At 48.9% G+C, this 23627-nt stretch overlaps 1 protein-coding gene across 2 annotated transcripts in view; it reads left to right on the forward strand.

The window, feature by feature from the left end:
* LOC144754879 (nucleolar RNA helicase 2-like) overlaps window positions 1–17969 on the forward strand; it is a 650789-nt gene extending 632820 nt beyond the window's left edge. For both annotated transcript variants that reach the window (XM_078643201.1, XM_078643200.1), the window contains exon 16: window positions 17609–17969. In XM_078643201.1, coding sequence (XP_078499327.1) covers window positions 17609–17794 — 186 coding nt within the window. In that variant the 3' untranslated portion in view covers window positions 17795–17969. The remainder of the gene's footprint in view (window positions 1–17608) is intronic.
* The last annotated feature ends 5658 nt before the right edge of the window (window positions 17970–23627 follow it).

The following is a 23627-nucleotide window of genomic DNA, read 5'->3' on the forward strand; positions in this document are numbered from 1 at the left end:
GAATAGACCTCTTTCGGTCTCACGTGGACTCTGCGATCTCCAGGCTACTGTGAGGGCTACCGTAATTCAGCCGTGCCACTGACTGACTTTCTTCCTGGTTGCGGGTCTTCCTTTATGGCCTGCTTTTCATCAGAGACAGGTTGGTGTCTCTGTATTGTCAGTATAGCTGTATGGCTGGGTTGTTTTTGTGTTCAGTCCTCTGACTGTTGCCAAGATGACCCCCCTTCTTGTCAGGGGTTTACCCTTGCCCTATGTGGGGTATTTGCGTGTGGCAGGTGTCAAATTTGCCTTCGTACGCTCCTGTGGAGTTTTCATTGTGGGTATCTGTGAGAAAGGGACATCTTTCTTGCATTGCGGAGTGTGCCCTGGGCTCCTACCAGCCAGGTCCCAAGGGCCTGTGTTCCTTCCCTAAAACTGTGTTGAAACTAAAACTCAATTGGCATCTCTGGCCACCTGTCAGCCCCTAGTAAATGGTACCCAGTGCATGGTGACCAGAGAAGACCCCTAAGGGCTGCAGCACGTATTGTGCCACCCTTAGGGGCCCTGTACCCGGACACCCACACACTGCCTTTGCAGGCTGAGTGTCTAAGTACAGAACTAAACAGAGAGTCGACATGGAACACATCCCTCTGTGCCATGCCCACAAGCTTACTGCCCTGGAATCCTTCAGTCACCCCTCTAACTGGGTGCCCTATGCCAGTGGTGTGGGCACAGGTGCATGAGCCCTGTGCCCCCTACAGTACCCAGGGCAATTCCTGGGCACTGTAAGTGCAGTGCTGCCATTAAGAGTATATGGTGCTGGGAGGTTGTCATTACGAACTCCACAGCATCATGATGGCTTCACTGAAGACTTGATAAGTTTGATATCAAACTTCTCAGCACATTAAACCCACACTGATGCCAGTGTGGGATTTAATGTAAAATGCACGACAGAGGGCATCTTAGAGATGCCCCCTGAAACCTAACCAACTCCCAGTGTCCTGACTGTGTGGCTACCGAGGCTGCCACCACCAGACATGTTTCTGGACCCCTGGGTCGAGAGCCTGCCGCTCTCGGGGACCTGAAATAATGCACATCCTGGGAACAGGTGCCAAGCCTCCTCCCCCAGGATGGCCAGGGGGAGCTTTTAAAGGCATACCGCCTTTGTGAGCTTCTCCAGGCCACTTGCTGTACTCAGCAAGTAGCCCCCACCGGTTCTGACCCCCACTCTGGCGGGAAGAATGGCGGGAAACCCTAAGTGAGGAAAGGGGGTTTGCCAGCCTATGCCAACCTCACCCCTCAGGTGGGAGAGGCGAGGTGAAGCACGACTCCGGGCTCCGGGCATCTTGAAGATGGGGAGCCCTGCCCAATCACACCTAGGCTCCTGCCCCCCTCCCACAGGAGAGCAGCAGGCTAGGGGTGCACCCACCCCAGGACAGGGACCCATTAGTCCCTGCCCTTGCCCTACCTGTAACGCCCCTAAATTTTGTATTTAGGGGCACCCTGAACGTTCCTTCCTCAGATCCAGAGTGCAACAAGAAGTAGTACAAGAAATAAGACCTGCCGTGCAGCTGCTAACAAGAGGACGACACCAACTGACATGGCCCCAGAGCCCTACAGGCCAGTTGATCCTTGAACCTGCTCCTGCGAAACTCCGGCGTCTCCTGCGGACAGCAACCTCGAAAACCCCGGAGGACCTGCCTGCCTTGAGCCTTCCAAAAGACTGGGACTCCCACGAGCAGTGTTTCTGCTCAAACAGCAATACCCCTGGTGCCAGCCAGGAACCGCGAATCCAGCACTTTCTGCACCTGCAAGCCCAACCTGTGCCTGAGTGATCCAAGACCACGAGGTCGCCCCCCCGGCGACTGTGACCCGGAGTCCAGTGCCCAAAGACCCTCCTTGACGACCCAGACGACGCATGCAGCCTCAGAACCAGAGACCCCTCCAATTGCGGCCAGCTGAGGGTAAGAATGCCAAGACACCCCTGCACCTGGCGCCCCACCGCCCCCTGTGGCTTCCTTTGGGGTACCTACATCTTCTCCAAGATCCCAACTTACCTCTCAAAGTGGTCGTCGCACCTGAAGAATCTCCGTCCCCGAGCCTGCAGCCGTTCACTTTTTAACTTTCCCATTGGATAACATTGAGCGTCCGACGGCTCAAAAGCACCCTGCACCCAGCCGCCCGAGTGCTGCTGGAAATGCAACTTCCCCACTTGCCCTGAGTAAGTGACCAGAAGCCCAGCTCCCACAGCCGTGTTGCCTGCTTGCTTGTAGCCACCAACCAAAGGTCCCCTACCCTCCATTGGATTGCATTAGGCCTACTCTCTCTGCACCCGGCTGCCCCTGTGCCGTTGAGGGTGTAACTACTGTACCTTTCCGACCCTGGGAGACCCCTGAGTCTATGCCCAGAACCTTAACTCCACCAGTCGAGTACTTGCCTAAAAGCCGATAACTTACTTTCCTTCCATAGGTTGACATTGACTGGTTTCACTTGAAATTTCTTCCAAGTGTGAAGTTTTGAAACTTTAAAATATTCATCTTAAATCAGCTGAATAACAAATTCCGAGTTACTCACCTGTGATCAGGAGAGAAGCCAGTACTGTACCTTTTAGCCCGGTACTGAACTGAAAAAGTAATCATAACTGTACTTACCAGTAACCTGAATTTTCTTCCATAGGAAGCCATTGACTGTTTTTCTGTGAAATTTCTTCCAAGTGTCGATTTTTGCAAATTTCAAATATGCCTTAAAAACCGTACCAAATACCAAAATGTAATTACCTATCTGTCTTGGGTAGAGGTCCCAGTGCTGAACTTAGGAGTCCAGTACTGGATTACAAAACGAGAACCTACTTTACCTGTGAATTTCCTCCCATAGGATAACATTGCTTGGTTTTCACTGAAAAGTGTCAACTTTGAAAATACATTTATATTCTTTAAAAATCACTACTGTAACCAAAACGCTTTTACTTAACTGTTTACAGCTCATGTCCCGGGACTGAATCTAGGATCCAGTCCTGTGGTTAGAAAAGTAATCCATAAAGTAATCCACTGCATTTATGTAGAAAAACCCATTGAGCTCAATGATAAATTGTTTGAAATTGTGTTGCCTATTGCAACCACTGAAGCTATTGTACTTACAAAGTCTATTTCCTTTTTGCAAAGTAATTACCTAAAGTCACTCATATTGAGAAAAGTATATTTTGATACCTGTTGGTTCTAAAATAAAACAACTAAGGGCCAGATGTATCAAAGGTTTTGCCCATTCTGTGTCCATGGGGAAATGTGTTGATACATATGGCCCTATATCTTTTGATATACAACAATTGGCCTAGAGTTCAGTTCTTGAGTGTGTGAGACCATTTGCTGACTGAGTGTGTACAACAAATGCTTTACACTGTCCTCTGATACTGCCTTACTGCTCGACCAAGCTACCACTTTAGAGAGTAAGGTTATATCTAACTTTGACCTCTGCCATACCTCTGGAGACTGGGGACTCTATACATACTGTACCTTACTTGGGTCAAGTATATATAGGGCCACTTTCTTACAGTATCCCTCTGAGACTCATCTACCCCTTTACTGCATCCCGCTGGGTCGCATCGCTCTATTGTCTGTAGTGCTTCGACTCCTGGTCTAGGTCTATGCAGTGTAGTAGCTACCTCGCATGGCCTGTCATCCTGCTTTTTGTCACATGGTCCGTCTTTTGGCGCCAGCCCCTTCTGGGTTGTTCTGGCCAGCAAGGAGTTGCTGTGGGCCTCTCTGTTGTATGTTATTATGGCCTTTAGGCCTATTCCCCAGCAGTTTTCTCCACATCCCCACTGCTTCCGCGTAGGGATTTCTACGTTTTGCTGGCATTCTTACTGTGGTGGACTCGTGAAGCCGGTTCTCCCCGAACTCCGCTCTTCCTGGCGTCTAGGACCCGTGAGTCGGTCCAGAGTATTCCCTTGTTATGCTCATCTTTTCTTCTAATTGTCCTGCGAGGGGACTGTTCTCTCTTCCGGACCGGAGGCAGATGCTGTTTATAGCCTGTGGTCCGTTGCCTTCTTGCTATTGTGCGCATCTCAGCTGTTCCTGCTGTCTTGCTTCCTGGTGCTCTTTGGTTATGGTACAACAGGCACCCTCTATCCGCATTCGAGCGTCCTGGTTGTGTATGGGCATCCTTTCAATGCTCTAACACATGTCTGGCTGGCGAGGGTCTCAGCAGTACTCTTCCTCTATGGTACATACGAGGGCCGTACGCGTGCTCTCCACCATACCACTTACCAGTCTTTTGGGCCCATAGGTTCAGTTCTACTACTTACGAGGTGCTGAACTCCCTTTTCACACCAGTTTCTTTACTGGGTGTGTTTTTGTTCCATATCCGCCCTTGCTGGGCAGAGGTCGGTGTCCTGCTGCCTTTGTATCTTTACAGGAGCAGGTTTAACAGTGTTTTATGCTGTTCAAGTTGTTTGGTTGGGGCTAGCTCTGACTTCTTATCGAAACCTTGGATCCTGCGGATCCATCATGCCCCTTTGCTCTTCTTCTTTAGAAGTTCAGCATTTTTCGCTCAGGCACCAGCATTCTGGCTTGGTGTTTAACTTCTCTCCTCCCCTCTACATATAGGGGTTTTCTTGTTATTCTGAACGGGCTGTGGTGCTCTAACCTCCCCTTGATTCCCGCTCTCTTCCTAGCATAGGGGTCTGGTGGTTGGCTGCTCTGTCATTTCTGTCCCCACTGTGTTTCGCCCTTTGGTTGGCGACACAGTTTTGGTCATGTTATTGACGGCTAGGTTCTCTCTGGACCTTAATGGGGTTCAGTCGCAGTCCCGCCTCCGCTAGGGGTATGGCTTTGGTATCTATTCTAAGTTAAGGAATCTGTGGCTAGACGTCTCTATCAGATGAACAAGTTACTTACCTTCAGGAACAATGTATCTGGTAGAGACATAGTCTAGCCGCAGATTCCTTAACGCCCGCCCATCCTGTGACAACCCATTCAGCTTGGGCTTCTTGCCTTCGCCTCCCTTTGGGTGGCTATATTCCTCTGTGGGGTGACGTCTTCTTTTCACTCCGACTCACAATGCTATATTCTGTTTTGTGGCTCCGCTCTACCCATCCTTGTGATTGGACGGTATGCTCCTATGCCATGTGTCCTTTACAACACTTACCCTGGGTTGTCCGATGTGAGTCTAAATTCTTCTACCCCCGTGATTCCATTTTATCTTCAACCGCCTGAGGTCTCTTGCCTCCCCTCTAGCGGTTGCAGTCGCTGACAATGCTGCATTCGGTAGGTCCCTTATTCGGATCGGACGTCTCCTTTTGGGTGACTCCTTATGGTAGTTTGTCCTTACTCCTGGGTTCTGGACTGCTTGTCCTTAACTGTCATATATTGTGGTTGCAGCCTTTCTGCTGGCTGCTGTGATGGTTCACCGAGGAGCCATTGCTCAATGGTAAGTCTTGTGCCTCTGGTGGCACAGGTTCACACAGGCCAAGGGTTCAAATCCTGCCTATGCTCTGCATCTTCTTCTGCCTCTGGGGAAGTTTTTGGACTTAAACAATTGCGGGGATCCCTCCCAGAGTGGTGCTCTGTTCTTTACCCCTCCCTCAGTTTACAATATATGGTGCCTGGCACTGTCTTTCTATGGTGATGTTTTACACCAGACCTTGTTTTTTCTTTTTCTGCACACTGTTCCCATATTTCCACAGTTTTTGGTGGTGGCTTTGCGTTCTGACGCGGAAAAGTCTTCTGACGAAAATGGATGTTGGCGCACCGGGGGGGGCATATATCACTCCGCTGACGTCACATCCATGGACGACGTCAGGGTGGAGCCATATGACGCCGCCCCCCGGCGCGCAGAGGTGCTGCTGCACAAACCTTTCCGGATCCAGTCTGATGCCTGGGGATATTTTAAGTTAAGGAATCTGCGGCTAGACTATGTCTCTAACAGATGCATCGTTACCAAAGGTAAGTAACTTGTTCATTTGGTGGAGATAGTTTGGGGGGAGGGGGGGGGGGCTTATAAACCTCCACTACGGGGCAGTCTTGAAAAGGACACTTCTAAGCAGACACCTACTTCTTCTAAAATTAAGTGGGATAATAAAAAAGAAAATTCTAAAGACAAGAGATCTTAATCCAGAGATAGGTCTCCTCAACAGGATCCCTCAGAAAGGTGGTATAACCTTAGGAATAGGGATAACATTAGGAAACTTTTCCGGCCTCAAAGAACAGCTCCGAAAGGGAAGGACGGTCAGAAAATAGAGAGGAGCGCACAGAGTCCAGAGGCAAACAGCGCGCTCAAAACGTTACTTCTAAAAATGAAGATAAGCAAAATCCAAAACCTCAATTTAAGAAAAAGAAAGTTGCTGGTCTGAAAATCAGACATGCCCACAATTCTGAGGACACAACTTCTGAATGGGCAATGGGCTCTTACGACGCTAGACACTGCGGCAGAAGTAACAATAGCTCGCCTGAACCTGTAGGAATTTCTGGTGACAGAGTTGAAAGATTACATCATGGTGGAAATACCAGACACCAGGGTGAGTGTTTCACATACGTTATATGAAATAACCCTCTGGTTGGAGGGGGACAAGCCCAGGAATGTAAAATCTCTTTTTTGGAAGAACTTATCTGGTTAGGACATCCTGTTAGCAGAACAAGATTGGCCGCCTGCATTCGTAATGGAGGGCCCCAGGGGAGAAAGTATAATTTTTCCTGCATTTTCCAACCACGTTCCCGTTCACCTTAAACATATATATGCACAGCTCCGGCATTATACAAAAATCACGCAGGGTGGTATGAGAACTCAACCTACCACATGATCTCGTTAAGTTTCAACTAGTGCTCAGAGGCAATATCCAATAAAGCAAGAAGCTAAAAAACAGGTCAGGGAGATCTTCAACTTGAATACTAGAGGGTAATTGAAGAATATACCTCTCCAATGAACAATCGTCTAGTTTTAGATTATAGACATTTAACCTCATGCACAAAGACATTTGGGGTCCAAAATGCACAGAGTGCCGCATTATTAGATAACATTGTGCGCAAAAAATACAAAACCACACTTGATATCTCAAATGGAATTTTTCTGCCAAAATATAACTCCTGAAAGCAGGTAGCTGACCGCATTCAGTGTGTTAGGGTCGTAACAACAATTTTGTCGTCTAGCACAAGGGTATAAAAACAGCCCAGGTGTATTTTCAGCAAGAGTAACCGTTACTTCAAAGATTTGATGAAGGGGGGGCGTGGCTAGCGGCCAAGCATGGCGGCTGCTTGATAAGGAGCTCCCGGGGCACTGAGGCTCGTTTAATGAATCCGGATACTTAATCCGTCACATCGCCACCTGAAGGGGCAGAACCCAAGACCTGGGTACAATCGTCATCGACTGAACTGCTCCTGAACAAAATCCGACACCGGGAACTGGTCCGGAAGCGGAGTAACGAAGAGGGGCCTGTTACCGCCGCCGCAGCACCGACCTGAATTGGTTGAGCACCCGGGCGGAAGTGAAGGCCGGTCGGAGGAAGGAGTCGGCGACTGACCGGTCCGCCGCTGGGTGAGGGGCACAAGCAGCACTCTGAAGGACAGCGGGAGCGGAGATCGCGATCCGAACCCCGCGATAATTATCCTGTGTTGCTGGGGCGAAAGCGAGGTACGAACTGCCCCGTGATCGAAGCCGAAGGGCGGTCTACCGGGGTGCGACCCTTCCCCAGTGCAGAGCAGCGACTGGCGCACCCTGGAGGGGACGAGCCCCGACTGAATCCACTGCCGGCGGTGACAGGCGGGAGGCGACCTTGGAAGCACTACAGCGGGAAGGATAGCAGCGCCGCAAGTGCCCTACTCCAACGAACTGTGCTGTCGGGCCCGTGAGCGGTGCAGGGCGGAAAATCTGACCGGAGGCGGAGAGGCACTGGAGGCGCCGTCCGACATCGGACTGAGACACCGGGGGCTAGAGGTGCTGGCCTCCTAACTGGCTCCTATTATCAGCGGTGCCCTGCGGTGAAGAACAGCAGGTCGCAAATAAAGCAACCGAGACTTAAGGTGAGGCCACGGCACTGCGCCGCCATTGTGTCGCCGCCTCGTGCGCCCCAGGGCTGGCTCTACCCACATTCAGGGTCTCTCGACAGTAAGGGAGGCGAGCGGTGCTTAACAGGGCGCTCCCTGGGGATCCTGTGACAGCTACCAGGATACAGTTGGGACTACATACTGTCACAGCCCCAACTGCACGATTATCGTAGAGTCGAGCTCCTTGCAGGGCACCACTGTTGAGGGACGCAGTGCGCGCAGTGGGATCGCAGAGAGGTAGACGGCGCGCAACCTAACTCTTCATCCATGCTGTGGGCGGGCAGCCCGACACGACACCCACCACACGCAAGAACCGGGGGCGGTGGCACTGTCACGACCCTGCAGCAGCAAAAGGGGTGCCAGCGCATGGACATATCGGTTGACAGACGCAAGACCACGCCATCCCCTGACATGAAAAGATCGTTGGGGAGTCCTGGGTACCGCCATCTTTAACACCGAAACAACGCATGGTGCCGCGGTGTCCGAGTACCAACAGACAGCCGCGCTCTATAACTGTACTACGGCCGTAGTGGGGGCACGGAACCGTGACAGTCCTCCCCCAAGTTGAGACACCGCCGGGGGCGCTAAGCGCCGAGGAGCGCACTGAGGAGCTCTAACGCTGCCGCCTTTTGCACCAGTGCCCCGTATACATACCTACAGCCTGGTACAGTCGGTCGACATGGCGGCAAGAGGGCAGAGAAACATGTCAACGCAGGCAAAACTTGACAAATACCCATATGAAAAAAAAGACAACCACTCAGCGGCAGGCGGTCGCGCGTCCGTGGGCAAAGGTCAAGATACAGAAGGAAGCAAAAACATGACGCTGGAAGACATTATGAAAACCCTCCCTAGTGTTCAAACAACAGTTGGGACTATCTCCACTGATATCAATTTGCTGCGTGCCGATTTCCGCAAAATGTCAGAACGGGTGGCACAGGTGGAGGTTGTGACGAAATCACTGGTGGAGGACACCTCGGAACTGCAGGTCGCAATGGAACGCATGGAGGCGGTCACCAAACACCTACAAGCGAAGCTGGACGACCAGGAAGGGCGCTCACGAAGGAACAATGTTCGAATCCTAGGCATTCCGGAAACAGAGGGTAAAAGAGCAATGGATCTATACGTCGAGGACCTCATAAAAACCAAACTGCATCCCATTTCTTCTCGGTGGAGCGAGCACACAGAGTGCCTGGTGGAACGCCGAAGCCGGGCGCTGCACCACGACCAGTCTTAGCTCGTTTATTCAACTTTCGAGACAGAGATGCGATATTACAGGCTGCAAGAGTCTCACCACCCATCAAACTTCATAACTCCACGCTAGACGGCAACGTTGGCATCTCTGCACTCGTTCACCAGACATTACTGCCTGGACAGCCAAGTCCGGGGGGGAGGGGGGCGCTACTTTGCCCATTCTGTCCTACAGGACTTTCTGGTGTGAACTTGGGTCGTTGCTTAGGTATTTATTCTAAGGTAAGGAATCTATAACTGTCTCTTTCAGATGAACAAGTTACGTCCCTTCAGTAACAATGTATCTGTGAAAGACAGGTTAGTTATAGATTCCTCACCGCCCCACCCATCCTCGCAGTTCTGCGAACTGACTTCTTGGGATAGGGACTTGTGGGAAACTGGCTCTATATATACTACACCAAAATGAGGTATAGTTTGTATAGAGTCCCGGTGACCCCAGAGGTAGGCAGACGTTAAAGTTAGATAGAACCTTACTCTCCATTTGTGGTAGAGTGGTCGAGCAGTAAGGCAGTATAAGAGGACAGTGTTAAGCATTTGAGGTACACACTGTCAGCAAATGGATTCACACACTCAAGGACTGAACTCTAGACCAATTGTTTTTGTATAAAAAATATACGGTTTTATTTTTAGAACCGAGCAATCCTGGCACAGGTAACATTAAATACTTTAGAGTAATAAGTTGCTGATTGTAGAACTGTTTGAAAATGCAAAAGGAATTGTACTTTGTTTGATTTACAGGGGATGCAGTAGATTGCAATACTTAGCAAATACAGCACATTGAAATAAATAGGCTTTTTCAATAAATTACAGGTAAGTAAATTTTTACGTTACTTTTCTAACTCCGTGCTGGATACCTGAATGCAGCACTGGGACATTTCCTGTAAAGAGGTGACTAAAAGCTTTTTTGTTAAATCGTATGATTTTAAAGAATCTTTAGGTTTCAAAACTTCACACTTAGAAACTTTTTCAGGAAAAAGTGTCAATGTTATCCTATGGAGGAAAATATGGTTATCGGGTTTTAGGTAAGTTTTCAGTAGTGGGATTTGAGGTTCTTGGGGTAGACTCAGTGGTCCCCCAGGGTCACTGATGCACTCTTGTGACAACCTCAGCTGCATTAGGGCGGCTGGGTGCAGAGTGTTGAGGCCCAATGGGGGATAGTGGGCCTCCGGTTGGTCGCTGCTGGCAAGCAAGCCACTGGGTTTTGGGGGCAAAGCTCCTAGGGTTTAGGTCCGGGCACATGGGAAAACAAAGTAGCACAAAAGGTGCACCCTCAGCGGCACTGGGGCAGCCGGGTCCAGAGTGCTGTTTCGACATCGGGTGCCCTGTTGTTTTCTATGGAGAACCTCCTGTTTGCAAAAGCACTGCAGGCAGGGAGACGTAGGACTTTTGGGTGCGACCACCACTTCGAGAGGTAAGTTGGGAAGTTAAGGGTTGGTTAGGCACCGTTGGTTGGGGCACACAAGCCTGTGGAGCGTCTGATACAGGTGTGCCTTTTTGGGTCATCTTCTTACCAGCTCCTGGTCGCAGTTAGAGGGGCCTTCTGGATTAAGACTGCAGGCGTCAGTTGGAGGTTTGTGGCAGGTCAGGGGTTGCCGGATCACGCTTTAGGATCGCCAGCGTGACCTCCTCGTGGTGTTTTTCCACTCAGGCCGGGTTCGGCGGATGCAGAGTGGGCTGGTTTCCTGCTGCTGCCAGAGATTGCAGTTGAACAAATCAGGTGTTGATGGGAGAAGTAGTCTTTGGAAGTGAAGGCTGGCAGGTCCTCCGGGGTTTTCGAGGTTGCTGGCTGAAGGACACACCGGGATTTCACAGGAGAGGGTTCGAGGGGAGACAAGCCTGTAGGGCTGGGGCCAAGTAAGTGGACGTCTTCCTCTTGTTAGCTGGCTGCACAGCTTCTTCTTTTCTTCTTCTTTTCTTCTTGTCGTTTCTGGATCTGAGGAAGCAAGTTTCAGGGTGCCCCAAAATACTAGATTTAGGGGCATTACAGGTAGATCAATCAATCAGAGTACTTGTAAAGCGCGCTACTTACCCTTGAGGGTCCAAAGGCGCTGAGGGGAGGGGGGGTGCTGCTACTGCTTGAAGAGCCAGGTCTTGAGGAGTCTTCTGAAGGCGAGTAGGTCTTGGGTCTGCCGTATGTGGGTAGGGAGGGTGTTCCAGGTCTTGGCGGCGAGGTAGGAGAAGGATCTGCCGCTGGAGGTCGTTCGTTGGATGCGGGGGACAGCGGCGAGGCTGGCGGAGCGGAGCTGGCAGGTGGGGGTGTGGAAGCTGAGTCTGCTGTTCAGGTAGGCTGGTCCAGCGTTGTGGAGTGCTTTGTATGCGTGGGTGAGGAGCTTGAAGGTGACCCCCTTGTCAACGGGGAGCCAGTATAGGTCTCTCAGGTGAGGGGTTATGTGGCTGCGGCGGTGGATGTAGACGATCAGTCGGGTGGAGGCGTTTTGGATGCGTTGTAGTGGTTGTAGATGTTTGGCTGGGTTTCCTGCGTAGAGTGCGTTGCCGTAGTCCAGTCTGCTGCTGACGAGGGCCTGTGTCACCGTACTTCTTGTTTCGGTCGGGATCCACTTGTAGATCCTGCGGAGCATTCAGAGGGTGTTGTAGCAGGAGGAGGAGACGGCGTTGACCTGCTTAGACATGGAGAGGGAGGAGTCTAGGATGAATTCTAGATTGCGTGCATGGTCGGTGGATGTTGGTGCTGTTCCCAGTGTGGTCGACCACCAGGAGTCGGGAAGGGCAGGGACCAATGGGTCCCTTCCCTGGGGTGGGTACACCCCCTATCGTGCCACCCTCCAGTGGGAGGGGGCAGGAGTCTGTCCCTGGTTGGTTGGGTCCCACATCCTCAAAATGACGGGGACTCAGAGTTGTGCTTCACCTTGCCTCCCCCACCTGAGGGGTGGAGTCGGCAGAGGTGGGCTCACCTCTTTCCCTCACTTGTTTTCAGGGGTAGAACCAATGGGAACCAGTTGCTGAAACCAGAAAATGGTCTGGGGAGGCTCACAAAGGCAGCATGCCTTTGAAGCTTCAACTTCGTGAACCCTGCCCATCCTGGGGGAGGAAGCTTAGCACCTCGTCCCAGGATGTGCATTGTATCAGGCCGCTGAGAGCAGCAAGCTCTCGACCCAGGGGTCCAGAAACATGTCTGTTGGTGGCAGCCTAAGCAGCCACTCAGTCTGGTCACTAGAAGTTGGTCGAGTTTCAGGGGGCATCTCTAAGACGCCCTCTATGTGCATTTCTCATTAAATCCCACACTGGCATCGGTGTGGGTTTAATGTGCTGAGAAGTTTGATACCAAACTTCCCAGTTTTCAGTGTAGTCATTATGGTGCTGTGGAGTTCGTAATGACAAACTCCCAGCACCATATACGTTTAATGGCAGCACTGCACTTACAGTGCCCAAGTCCTACAGGGCTGATGCACCTGTGCCTTCACCACTGATATAGGGCACCCAGCTAGAGGGGTGACTGATCCATGCCAGGGCAGTGGGCTGTAGTCATGGCACACAGGGATGTGTGCCATGTCGACTCTTCACTTTGTTATGCATCAAAACACGCAGCCTGCAAATGCACTATGTGAGTGTAAAGGTACAGGGCCTCTAAGGGTGGCACAATAAGTGCTGCAGCCCTTAAAGGTCTTCCCTGGTCACAGTGCCCTGGGTACCTGTGGTACCGTTTACCAGGGGCTGACCTGTGTCCAGAGATGCCAATTGGGTTAGTTTTGGGGAAAAAACACCGGCCCTCTGAACCTGATTGGCAGGGACCCAGGGCACACCAAGAAAAAGTGCATCAGTAGTCTGGCAAAAAGTGGGGGAGTTCCTGCAACAGAAACCCACTTTCCTACAGCTACTACAGATACACATACATGCAGCACATGCATTCAGCACTTCTTCCTTCATGTATAGTGCTTCTCACAAGCACACATACACCCAGCTCATGCTTTTCATTGTGCACGCACTGCACTACATCTCTAATGTAATGTACTCCTCGTATACAACATACACTTAGTACATGCATTGACCATTCATGTACTACACAGTACTGCTCTATCCCTGTACTGTACCCTTCCCAGTTTCACATACATCAAGTGCAGTCTCACTACTGTGCTGTGCAGCACTCTACCTCTACTTGATGTAGGCCAAGAGTGAGCTACCCAGACAGCAGCGGAACCTTAAAGGGGTCAGTGAGCCTGTCGGCCTCACTACAGTAACACAAGGCTAAAAGGACTCCCTACTCCTACTGACCACTGCACGGTATGCTGCCACCACTGCACCTGTACTACTTAAATCTTGGTGAAGGCAGTAGCCTTCCACCACATAAGTGCGTTGCCATAGTCCAGTCTGCTGCTGACGAGGGCCTGTGTCACCGTTCTTCTTGTTTCGGTCGGGATTCACTTGTAGATCCTGCGGAGCATGCGGAGGGTGTTGTAACAGGAGGAGGAGACGGCGTTGACCTGCTTAGACACGGAGAGGGAGGAGTCTAGGATGAATCCTAGATTGCGTACATGGTCGGTGGATGTTGGTGCTGTTCCCAGTGTGGTCGACCACCAGGAGTCGGGAAGGGCAGGGACCAATGGGTCCCTTCCCTGGGGTGGGTACACCCCCTATCGTGCCACCCTCCAGTAGGAGGGGGGCAGGAGCCTGTCCCTGGTTGGTTGGGTCCCCCATCCTCAAAATGGCGGGGACTCAGAGTTGTGCTTCACCTTACCTCCCCCACCTGAGGGGTGGAGTCGGCAGAGGTGGGCACACCTCTTTACCTCACTTGTTTTCAGGGGTAGAACCAATGGGAACCAGTTGCTGAAACTAGCAAATGGTCTGGGGAGGCTCACAAAGGCAGCAAAAAGGCGGTCCAAAAAGGCTAAAATGACTCCCTACTCACCACTACACAGTATGCTGCTCCACTGCACCTGTACTACTTAAATCTTGTACTACTTAAATCTTGGTGAAGGCAGTAGCCTTCCACCACATAAGGACAGCCCTTTTGGCACCCTTTGCGGTCCAACAAGACAACAATCCATGAGAGGCCTATGAGATGGTGCACGCGCATGATCTGAGTTTGCCTATGACAACAAAAATCAGCATTAGGGATCCAGCCAACAGTACAGTTGGGCACTTAATGCATGAGTATGTCTTTTACTATATGGAGGACTTTACCTCCAAACACTGATCCAGCATACTTGTGCATTAGGCACTATCATGGGCTATACTGCAGTTCTTTCAGCATGTTTGTTTGCCTGTTCAAACTTCACCGTTCGGATCCCTTATTGTTAACAGATTTGTTAAGGTGCTTACATTTCTTCTTCACCTTACCCTTTGCAATGCCCAATTGGAATCTTAATCTCGTTTTAACATTTTGGAGGGTCTTTTTGAACCCCTGACAATTGTTTACTTAAGTTTAACTGTTTATCTTGTGGTCATTACTTCAGCATGAAGCAGGCACCCAGTGTCCATCTGCCTTTCACATGCTACTACCCAGACAAACTAGCCCTGAGTACTAAAGTGGATTTCCTGCTTAAGGTGGAGACTCCTTTGCACCTGGGGTAATCCATTACTTTTCTCACTTGTTTCCTGCCACTCACCCTACCAAGAAGGAGAGATTACATTGGATGGATCCTTGGGGGCCTTTAAGTTGTTACTTGATCACTCAGAAAATTTGTAGAACGCTTCTTGTAACACATGAGAGCATCCAGGTGTGTATCAGATCTGCTGACAAGCTCTTTGTGGGATATGCAGGCATCAGTGGTGGCAATGGGGTGAAGAAAGAGGACCTCCTCACTGAATCATTTTGAGTGTTAAAATGTGTTATACCCTTGCCTAAAAGGAACCACCCAAGGGAGTCTATGCTCATTCTACCAGGGCAAAGTTTTCAACTTAAGCATTTGCCAGAGGTGGCCCTTGGCTGCAGTCTACTGTAAGGTGACATGGTTATCTACATACTTTTACCAGACCTTATTGCTTGGACTCCAAACGAAGGAGGATGGCTTTTTATAACGTGTTGTGCTTTAAGAATGTGTTGTCTGACCACTCCTTCAGATTCACTACGTGTAGGGGATACTACTTTGAAATGTATTAAAGAGGTGATGAATCTACAGGTAGAAGCATCATCCAATAAAAGTTCCCTCGGTAACATTATTTTTGGTGGATACTCTGATCCACCTACAGATTCCTCATTGTACAAAATGGGATTATTTGGGATGGGAGACTACCCTACCTCAAAGGATAATCACAACCCTCGCCTAAGTGAACCTTCAAAGTAACTAAATTACACTGAGCTCAACCATGGTAGCTATGGCACACAAGCTTAACTTAGGGCAGTGTGTAAAGTGTTCATGCAGTACCGAAACAGTATTCAGGTCACATTATAAAACAATACAAATCTCTAATTGAATCAGAAAAATACAGTAGTTCAATAAAATGACACCAAAATTTTAAAAAAATGCAATAAGGGAACCAGAGAGATGAATTATTAAAGTTTTGAGTTGAAAGCACAAAGTGTCGGTGGTCTCAGTATACCATGACTTAGGAGAATTTGAGGCTGACTGTGTCAGAGCACTGGTCAGATACATTGAACAGGTTCATCAAGGGCAACATTTTTGCCTTCTGACTTTAATCCTTTAAGACCCAATCCACCAGCAAAATATCCTTCTCAAGCTACTTGGAGACTCACAGGGTGTCATGATCATCTAGAAATTTGGTGGAAAAAGTTCTTGTAGCTCGTTGTATCCCTGTAGCTTGAACAGATCAGCCTTATAACCAATGGAGTTCACTTTTTTTTGTCCTGTGTACAAGAGATAGCAGGATCAGGTTGCATACACCAGGTCTACTCTTCTGTTCTTCCACAGGTCCAGGAGAGTTCTGAAGTGTGTACCAGGAGGTGCCACACTGATGCCTGGCATGAGCTAGTGGGTGAGAAGGACTCCTGGACACAACCTAAATAATGGGTTAAAAGCACCTTAGGCCAACTCCACCCACTTTAAGCATTTTCAAGATGGTGAAAGTCTTCGGCCGCACTAAACTTGGAAGTGTACTATTACAGTTCCAGCATACTCCCACATCTAACTCTAAAATTCAGTTTTGGGGAGCAATGTACTCAGAATAAACTCCGAGATCAATGTCTGGTGGTACAAAAGGAGAGTCCTTCAGTAATCAGGCAGTGAATTCACAATAACTGTCTTGGCATCCTGGTCTTTCCCCTTTCAAGTGTCCTCTAAGGGTTATGTGTGAACCCAGCAGACCATGCAAGAAGGATTTGACATTGTAGTATCAGAAAGGATACCCATAGCACCCACCCTGCATATTTTACAGCGTTCAGAGGAGTTATCTCTGCCAGGTCAATCAGGTCAGCCTATTGTTTACTTCTATGAGTCAGTTCACACCTATTCGCTCCTATTAAATTTAAAACGCTAATACTGTATCTCGGGAAAGCCACTAGCTAAAAAAATAATGAAACCACTATTTTGAACAATTATAAAAAATCCAATTCAATGGTGAATCCAGATTTATAATGAATATTAAAGAAAAGTTACTTTTAGAAAGTTGCCATTTACCTGCCTGGACAATCCGAAGACTTATTGGCATAATCCTCAGTCAGCCCTCAACCAGTAAATATAGGGTCTAGCAAAAGGTGAAATATCTGTGGTGACTACTCAGAAAAGATGGATATCCAACCTCCAACGATCCCGTTTATCTTCGGTTATAAAGGATGGTCGTAGCCCTTCCATTTGATAGGATTCCAAGTTAGTCTGTTGCACTGCATTTAACACTCAACATGACATTGTCTTTGTCTCTAACGTTTTGTTATGTGTATTTGTATAGCGCACCATCACCCATGGGGGTATCCTGGTACTGAGCACGTGTGCCCGCCTAGCCCTGCCTATGGTACGTTAGTTAATTGAAAATCCAGGTCTTCAGCTTCTTGTGGAGTTCAAGAAAAGAAGAAAAGGCTCTGATGTGGAGTGAGATGTCCCTCCACGCTTTAGGAGTGATGTAAGGGCATGGAAAAAATGGATAGAGAACAGATAGTGGTGCGCCAGGGTGTCACTATTTGGCTTGAGTGATTTCACACCTGTACCGTTTCCGGTGCTCGGAGCCAGCACCACCTCCCAGCATAGGAAAGCTATGAAAGGTTTCTCAATCCAGACTGGCTCATGGGTGTATGCAAGTGTTGAGGAATCTCCAGGTAGATAAACGTATCTACCCGAAAGATCATTACAGAAGGTAAGTAAGCAATTCAGATTTGATTCTCAAAATTGCATTATGTTGGCATCCGTGATATAGAAACAGTTTAATCATTTAATTGCCTATCTCAGTGTCATAACACCATGTGCACAAACCAGTTTAACCAACCTACGTTGTTTTTACAGGAGAGCTGGAAAGACTCGAGGCGATGGCAGTTGACTGTTGCACTCGACTTACCAGAATTAGAAGAACGGGAAAGAAGTTTCTCTGATTTCAGAGGTCGAAGACAAGGCGGTGGCTTTCACAGGAATAATACATTCAGAAATCAAAACAGGGGCCACAAAAGAAGCTTTGATAGTGCATTTCATTAGCAGTCTGTTTCTTTGAATGAACAAGACTATTCATTTTTATGGACAGAAAAATCTGTTACATTTCTATGGTTTTACCACTTGCTGTATCCCATGATTATCACCATTTTCTGGTGTTGGCAACATTGACATGGATATTTGCAAAGCCAGTCTAATAAATGAAAGACCATATTTAAAACAGCTGTTTCACTTCATGTTTTTGTATTTCTTATTTTTTTTACGCAGTTGGAGTTCATGTTAAACAGATTGCACTGCAAACTTGAAGCTCTGAAAATTACCACCAGCGACCAAACTACTAAAACATGGGGTTATTAGGTGTATACTGCTACTGTTGTGAAGCATGTAGATATGCACAGTATCCAAGTAATTGAATACACTATCGTTTGAATTAGGAGCTAGCTACTTTTTAATGCATTATCACTGTTAATCCAGCTCTGTGTGAGGGCCTATTTTTGAAGCGCTGAGTACTGTTCTTTTGCTTCTCAATTGTTAGCCTTCTCCTCAGTCAGGCTTTTGTCTAGCTAGTACAGTCAGACTTATCTTGTGATTGGGCTGATCTGCATTGTGTTATATTGGTAGCTTACCATTTGTTCCACCTGAGGGTTTCCTAGTGCAGGCACAAAAGCGAAAGAGTTATATCTTTTGGGCATTGGCTCAATTGTTTGATCTTTTTATATACAGCAGATGAACCTAAAAATGGAGCGTAAGATGCTAAAATGTAGTGATCATGCAAAAGGTAAGACATAGAAGTGAAATAATAGAGCATAGATCTGCAGCAGCTAGAGTTTGAGAGGTGTGTGGGCATATGAATCTGCAGCACTTCATGCTACAAGAACAAGTGACTTGCCTTCAGTAACGCTTTTTCTTGTGGAAACAGTATCTGCCTGTGGATTCCTCACCTTTTGAATTACCCCTGCACCAGCATTACACATAAATTCATTTCTTAGCTCTCCTTCGTCAACAATGACGTCACAATAGCACAGCTCTGTTCGTGTCTCTGTGTGACGTCATCGGAGCCATAAGATGGCCTCGTCAGCTTTCTAACATCAGTCCCACCCATTTTTCAGTGCCTTCGAGGTGAACGGGTGGACCAACAACATAACACAAGTATACACAGTATACAAAATATATGCAAAATTACATATAGTATATATATGTGTGTGTGTGTGTGTGTGTGTGTGTGTGTGTGTGTGTGTGTGTGTGTGTGTGTAAAAAGGAAAAGCCAAAAACCCAAGCATTTCCTAGCAACAAACTGTATGGCATATAAATGACATATAAAAAAATAACAATGTCAAACAGTCTGAGGTTTTTCGGTATAAGCAGATGGACAACGGGGCGGCAGGTGGGTCAGTGAGGAATCCGCAGGCAGATACTGTATCCACCAGAAAAAGCGTTACCAAAGGTAAGTAACTTGTTCTTCTGATGTTCTGATGGATACATCTACCTGTCAATTTCTCATCTTTTGAATTGAATCCCCAAGCTGTTTTTCTTTTAGAGGACGATGTCCACCTGCCTATGCCAAAAAATATTGCAGTACAGAGCGTGCAAAATGGCCATCCCTCCGAATACAAGCAGTAAAGCTTCGCAAAGGTGTGAAGGAGGCCTCAGGTTGCCGCCTTGCAGATGTCTACGACAGGAACACCTGTAGCCAAGTCAAAAAAAGATGCCTTAGTTCTGGTGGAATGAGCTCTAATACCTTCAGGTGGCTCCTTCTTGGCCAAGGCGTAGCTGATCTTGATGCACAAAAGGATCCACCTGGAGAGTGTGCGTTTGTGGACAACTTTGCCATTCCAATATAGGCCACAAAAAGCTAGTCATCCAGTCTCAGGTCCCTGGTTCTATCCCGGTAGAAGCTGACCGCCCTCCTAGGGTCCAGGCGGTAAAGTCTCTCTTCCTCCTTAGAAGGGTGAGGGATAGATAGAAGGTGGATAAGGTAATAGGCTGCCCTAGATGGAAGGAGTGACCACCTTAGGCAGGAAGCCGCCCTGGTCCTGAGAACCATCTTTTCTGCATGAATGGTTAAAAACATAGGTTTAGAACTAAGAGCCTGAAGCTCACTTACCCTCCTGGCTGAGATAATAGCGATCAGAAATAGTCTTAAAAGAAAGAAGCCTCAACGGGCAACTATGAAGAGTCTCAAAAGGAGACCCAATCCGGAAAGTAAGTACTAAATTCAAATCACACTGAGACATAATAAAGGGAGGGGGAGGAAACCTATTGCTGAGGCCATTAATGAACCTCATAACAATGGGGGACTTAAATAAAGACAGCTGGTCTGGCAAATGGAGGAAATCCGACAAGTAACCCTTAACAGTAGCCACAGCACAAGATTGCTGGGCCAAGGAAAGTGAAAAGCCATGTACATCAGATAAATGGGCCTGCAAAGGATCAATGGACCTGTCTCCACACCAATTCAACAACTTGGATCACCTAGAGGAATAAACAGATTTGGTGGAGTGCCTTCTGGCCGATAAAATAACATCCACCACATCCGGTGGGAGAGAGCAAGAACTCTGGTTACCCCGTTCAGTCGCCAGACATGAAGGTGCAGGCTCTGGAGGTGGTGGTGTAGAATCTGCCCCTGCAAGAGGTCGGCCCTGAGAGGGAGATGGAGTGGAGGGTGTGATGAGAGATGAAGAAGGTCCATGTACCACACCCTTCTTGGCCAATCCGGAACGATCAATATGAACAGAGCTTGGTCTTGGCGAATCTTCCTCAGAACAAGAGGAATCAAGGGTATGGGAGGAAACGTGTAAAGGAGTTGCGAGCTTCAATCCAATATAAACGCAGCGGATACTGAAGACTACATTCTCCTGAGTGGCAAAAAGTTCCAACTGAGGAACCCCCCCCCCCCCCCATCCGAAAGATGTGATGGACCACCTCCGAATGAAGCCGCCACTCATGATCTGCCGAGTATTGCCGACTGAGACTGTCAACACACACATTTAGCAACCCGGCCAGATGATTTACAACCACACTAATCTAATGGCCCTGAGCCCTGGAACAGTCTCGCATAGCTTTTCTGCAGAGACAATACAACCCTACTACTCCCTGTTTATGTACCACATCGCATAAGTGTTGTCCGTCACGACTTGAATCGACTGACTGCGAAGGGGGGAAGACAGGCCTTGAGAGCCAAACGTATTGCCCGCAATTCCAGAAGGTTGATGTGAAGCAACCTTTCCTCCGGAGACCAAAGACCCTTGATCTCCAGATCCCCCAGATGAGCACCCAACCCTAGAGTGGAGGCATCCATGATTACTCTGGCCACTGGTGGAGGAGGTTGAAAAAGCTTTCCTTGAGATAGGCTGCATGGCACACTCCACCAAGACCGCTCCGCCGCAGCGTCTCTGGAGGGTCTGATCTTCTCTCTGAGATCTCCATTGTGCTAATACCACTGCCTGCGGAGGCACCACTGGAGTGCCCTCATGTGCCAGCGTGCATGGTTGACCAACAGTATTCAAGAAGCGAACAGACCGAGCAGGCGTAATACCTTTAGGACTGGAACCGCTCCATCATGAAACACAGGAATCATCTCCTGAATGTTGAGAATCTTCTGCGGCGGTGGGAAAGCTTGACACACAGTATTGTCCAGTACTGCCCTTATGAACAGGCTGCGCTTAGAGGGCACCAGGTGAGATTTGGGTACATTTATCAAGAAACCCAAGTTGAACAACAGTCGCGTTGTTACTTGCAAGTGATGCAGCACCATCTCTGGCGACTTTGCTTTGAGCAGCCAGTCGTCCAGATAGGGAATCATTGGAATTCCAGACCTTCTGAAATGTGCTGCCACCACGACTTCATCTTTGTGAAGACCTGTGGTACGGAAGTGAGACCGAACGGGGTGAGCGTTAGCTGGTAGTGTTGAGACCCTACCGTACACCGGATATACTTCAGATGCAACTTCACAATAGGGATGTTGAAATACGCATCCTTCAAGTCGATCAGGACCCTTCAGTTTTTCCTGCGGCTGCACCAGAAGAACCTGAGCTAGGATCAACATCTTGAACTTTTCCTGCTTGAGGTTAAAATTCAAAACCCTGAGGTCCAGGATCAGTCTCAACCAGCCGTCCTTCTTGGGGATCAGGAAATAACGGGAGTAACATCCCTGACCCCTTTCCTGCTCCGGAACTACCTCTATCGCACCTCTCTGTAGTAAGGCTAGAACCTCCTGCAGGAGCAGCAATTAGTCCTCTGAACACCAGCCCTGGTGAGGAGGGTAATGAGGTGGAAACTCTTGAAAAGGTAGGGCGGACCCATTTTCTACAAGATTAAAAACCCAATGGGCTGATGTAACTGATTTCCAATCGCGCAAGAAAATAAGACACCTGGCCCCGTACAGGACCAGCATGCTCCAAGATGGGGAATCTAGGCCTGCTTACCCGTGGTACCAGTGGTGGATACAGGAGAGGAAGAGGAAGATTGTTGTTGAGATGCTCCCCGCAGACTGCCTCTACTTTTTCCTCTATATAACCTGTACAGAGGGTTGTGCTGCTGATGGCCTCGAAAGAAAGCTGCCTTCCCAAAGCCTCGATACCTTTTGTATCCGTCGCCCCTGGGCAGGGACTGCAGGCCCAAGGATCTTGCATTAGCCCTACTGTCCTTGAAACGCTGCAGCGCAGAATCTGCCTTTTGTTCTAAACAGTGTGGATCCATTGAGGGGTAGATCGAGCACAGTAGCCTGTACATCTGATGAGAAACCTGAAGACCTAAGCCAGGCATGCTTCCTGGTAGCCACTGAGGAGCCCATCACCCTGGTGACAGAGTCTGCGGTGTCCAGACCAGACTGAATGACCTGACGGGCTGATGCTTGTGTGTCTGGGAGCGCTACCAAATAATAAACGCGGTAATCTCCAGGCAACTTAGGAGCTACCTGCTTGACAGTCCAACAGTGCATGAATATACCTTCCTAGCAAACAAGAGGTATTTGTTGACTTCAGAGCCATGCTTGCCAAGGAGAAAACCTTTTTGGCAGACTGTTCCAGCTTTTTTGAATCTCTATCTGCCGGGGTGGTGGGGAAGGATACAGCCGACTGCTTGGAACAAGAAGCCTGAACCACCAAGCTTTCTGGCGAAGGATGGGCAGAAAGGAAAGCCGGATCATCAGGAGCAGGCTTATACGGTCTTGCCACTGATCTAGATACAGCAGGGGCAGAAAAGTGCTTCTGCCAGACCTCCATAATCTGCTCCGTCAATGCCTCGTTGAAAGACAGCAGAGGTTCAACAAAAGAGGGAGAAAGAAAAACACTTCAACAGAGCAGCAGCCTTCTTGATGACCGAGTGATATGGGGAAACGTCCTGTGAAGGCAAGGCCTTCGGAGAAGAAAGCTCCTACTCCGGGGAAGTATCCAGGCCACTGGCCTCCTGTAGGCCCTCAAAGTCATCCATGGAGTCGAGGTACTCCCCTTCCTTATGTTCTTGGTGGTACTCGTCTTCCTCTATCAGCCTTTGTGCTTCCCTCATGGAATGGCACTTCGGGGTCGGCGGCGGCGGTGTCGAAGGAGGACCTTCTGACGTGGGCAATGGCGCCGCTCTAAACCGGGAAGATGTCGGCCCAACACCAGACGGCGCCAGAAACTGCTATGACGGACCCATCTGCATGAAAGGTGCCTGGGTATACTGTTGGAGGATGCCCAAATTAAAGGCAAGCGTACCCACAGGCCAGACGGCGCACCGGTATGGTAAGATCCCTTGGCAAACATGCCAAACATAGCATTAAGGAAATTAAGTGGATCCGCTCCTGGAAATAGAGGATTAGGATCCGAAAGCCCCTGGTCTAGATCTATCTGAGGCCGTACGGAGGACTGAGGCTGCAGTGTCGGAGACATCGTAGCCG

The sequence above is a fragment of the Lissotriton helveticus genome, chromosome 5_1 (genome assembly GCF_964261635.1).
Source record: "Lissotriton helveticus chromosome 5_1, aLisHel1.1, whole genome shotgun sequence".
Lineage (NCBI taxonomy): Eukaryota > Metazoa > Chordata > Amphibia > Caudata > Salamandridae > Lissotriton > Lissotriton helveticus.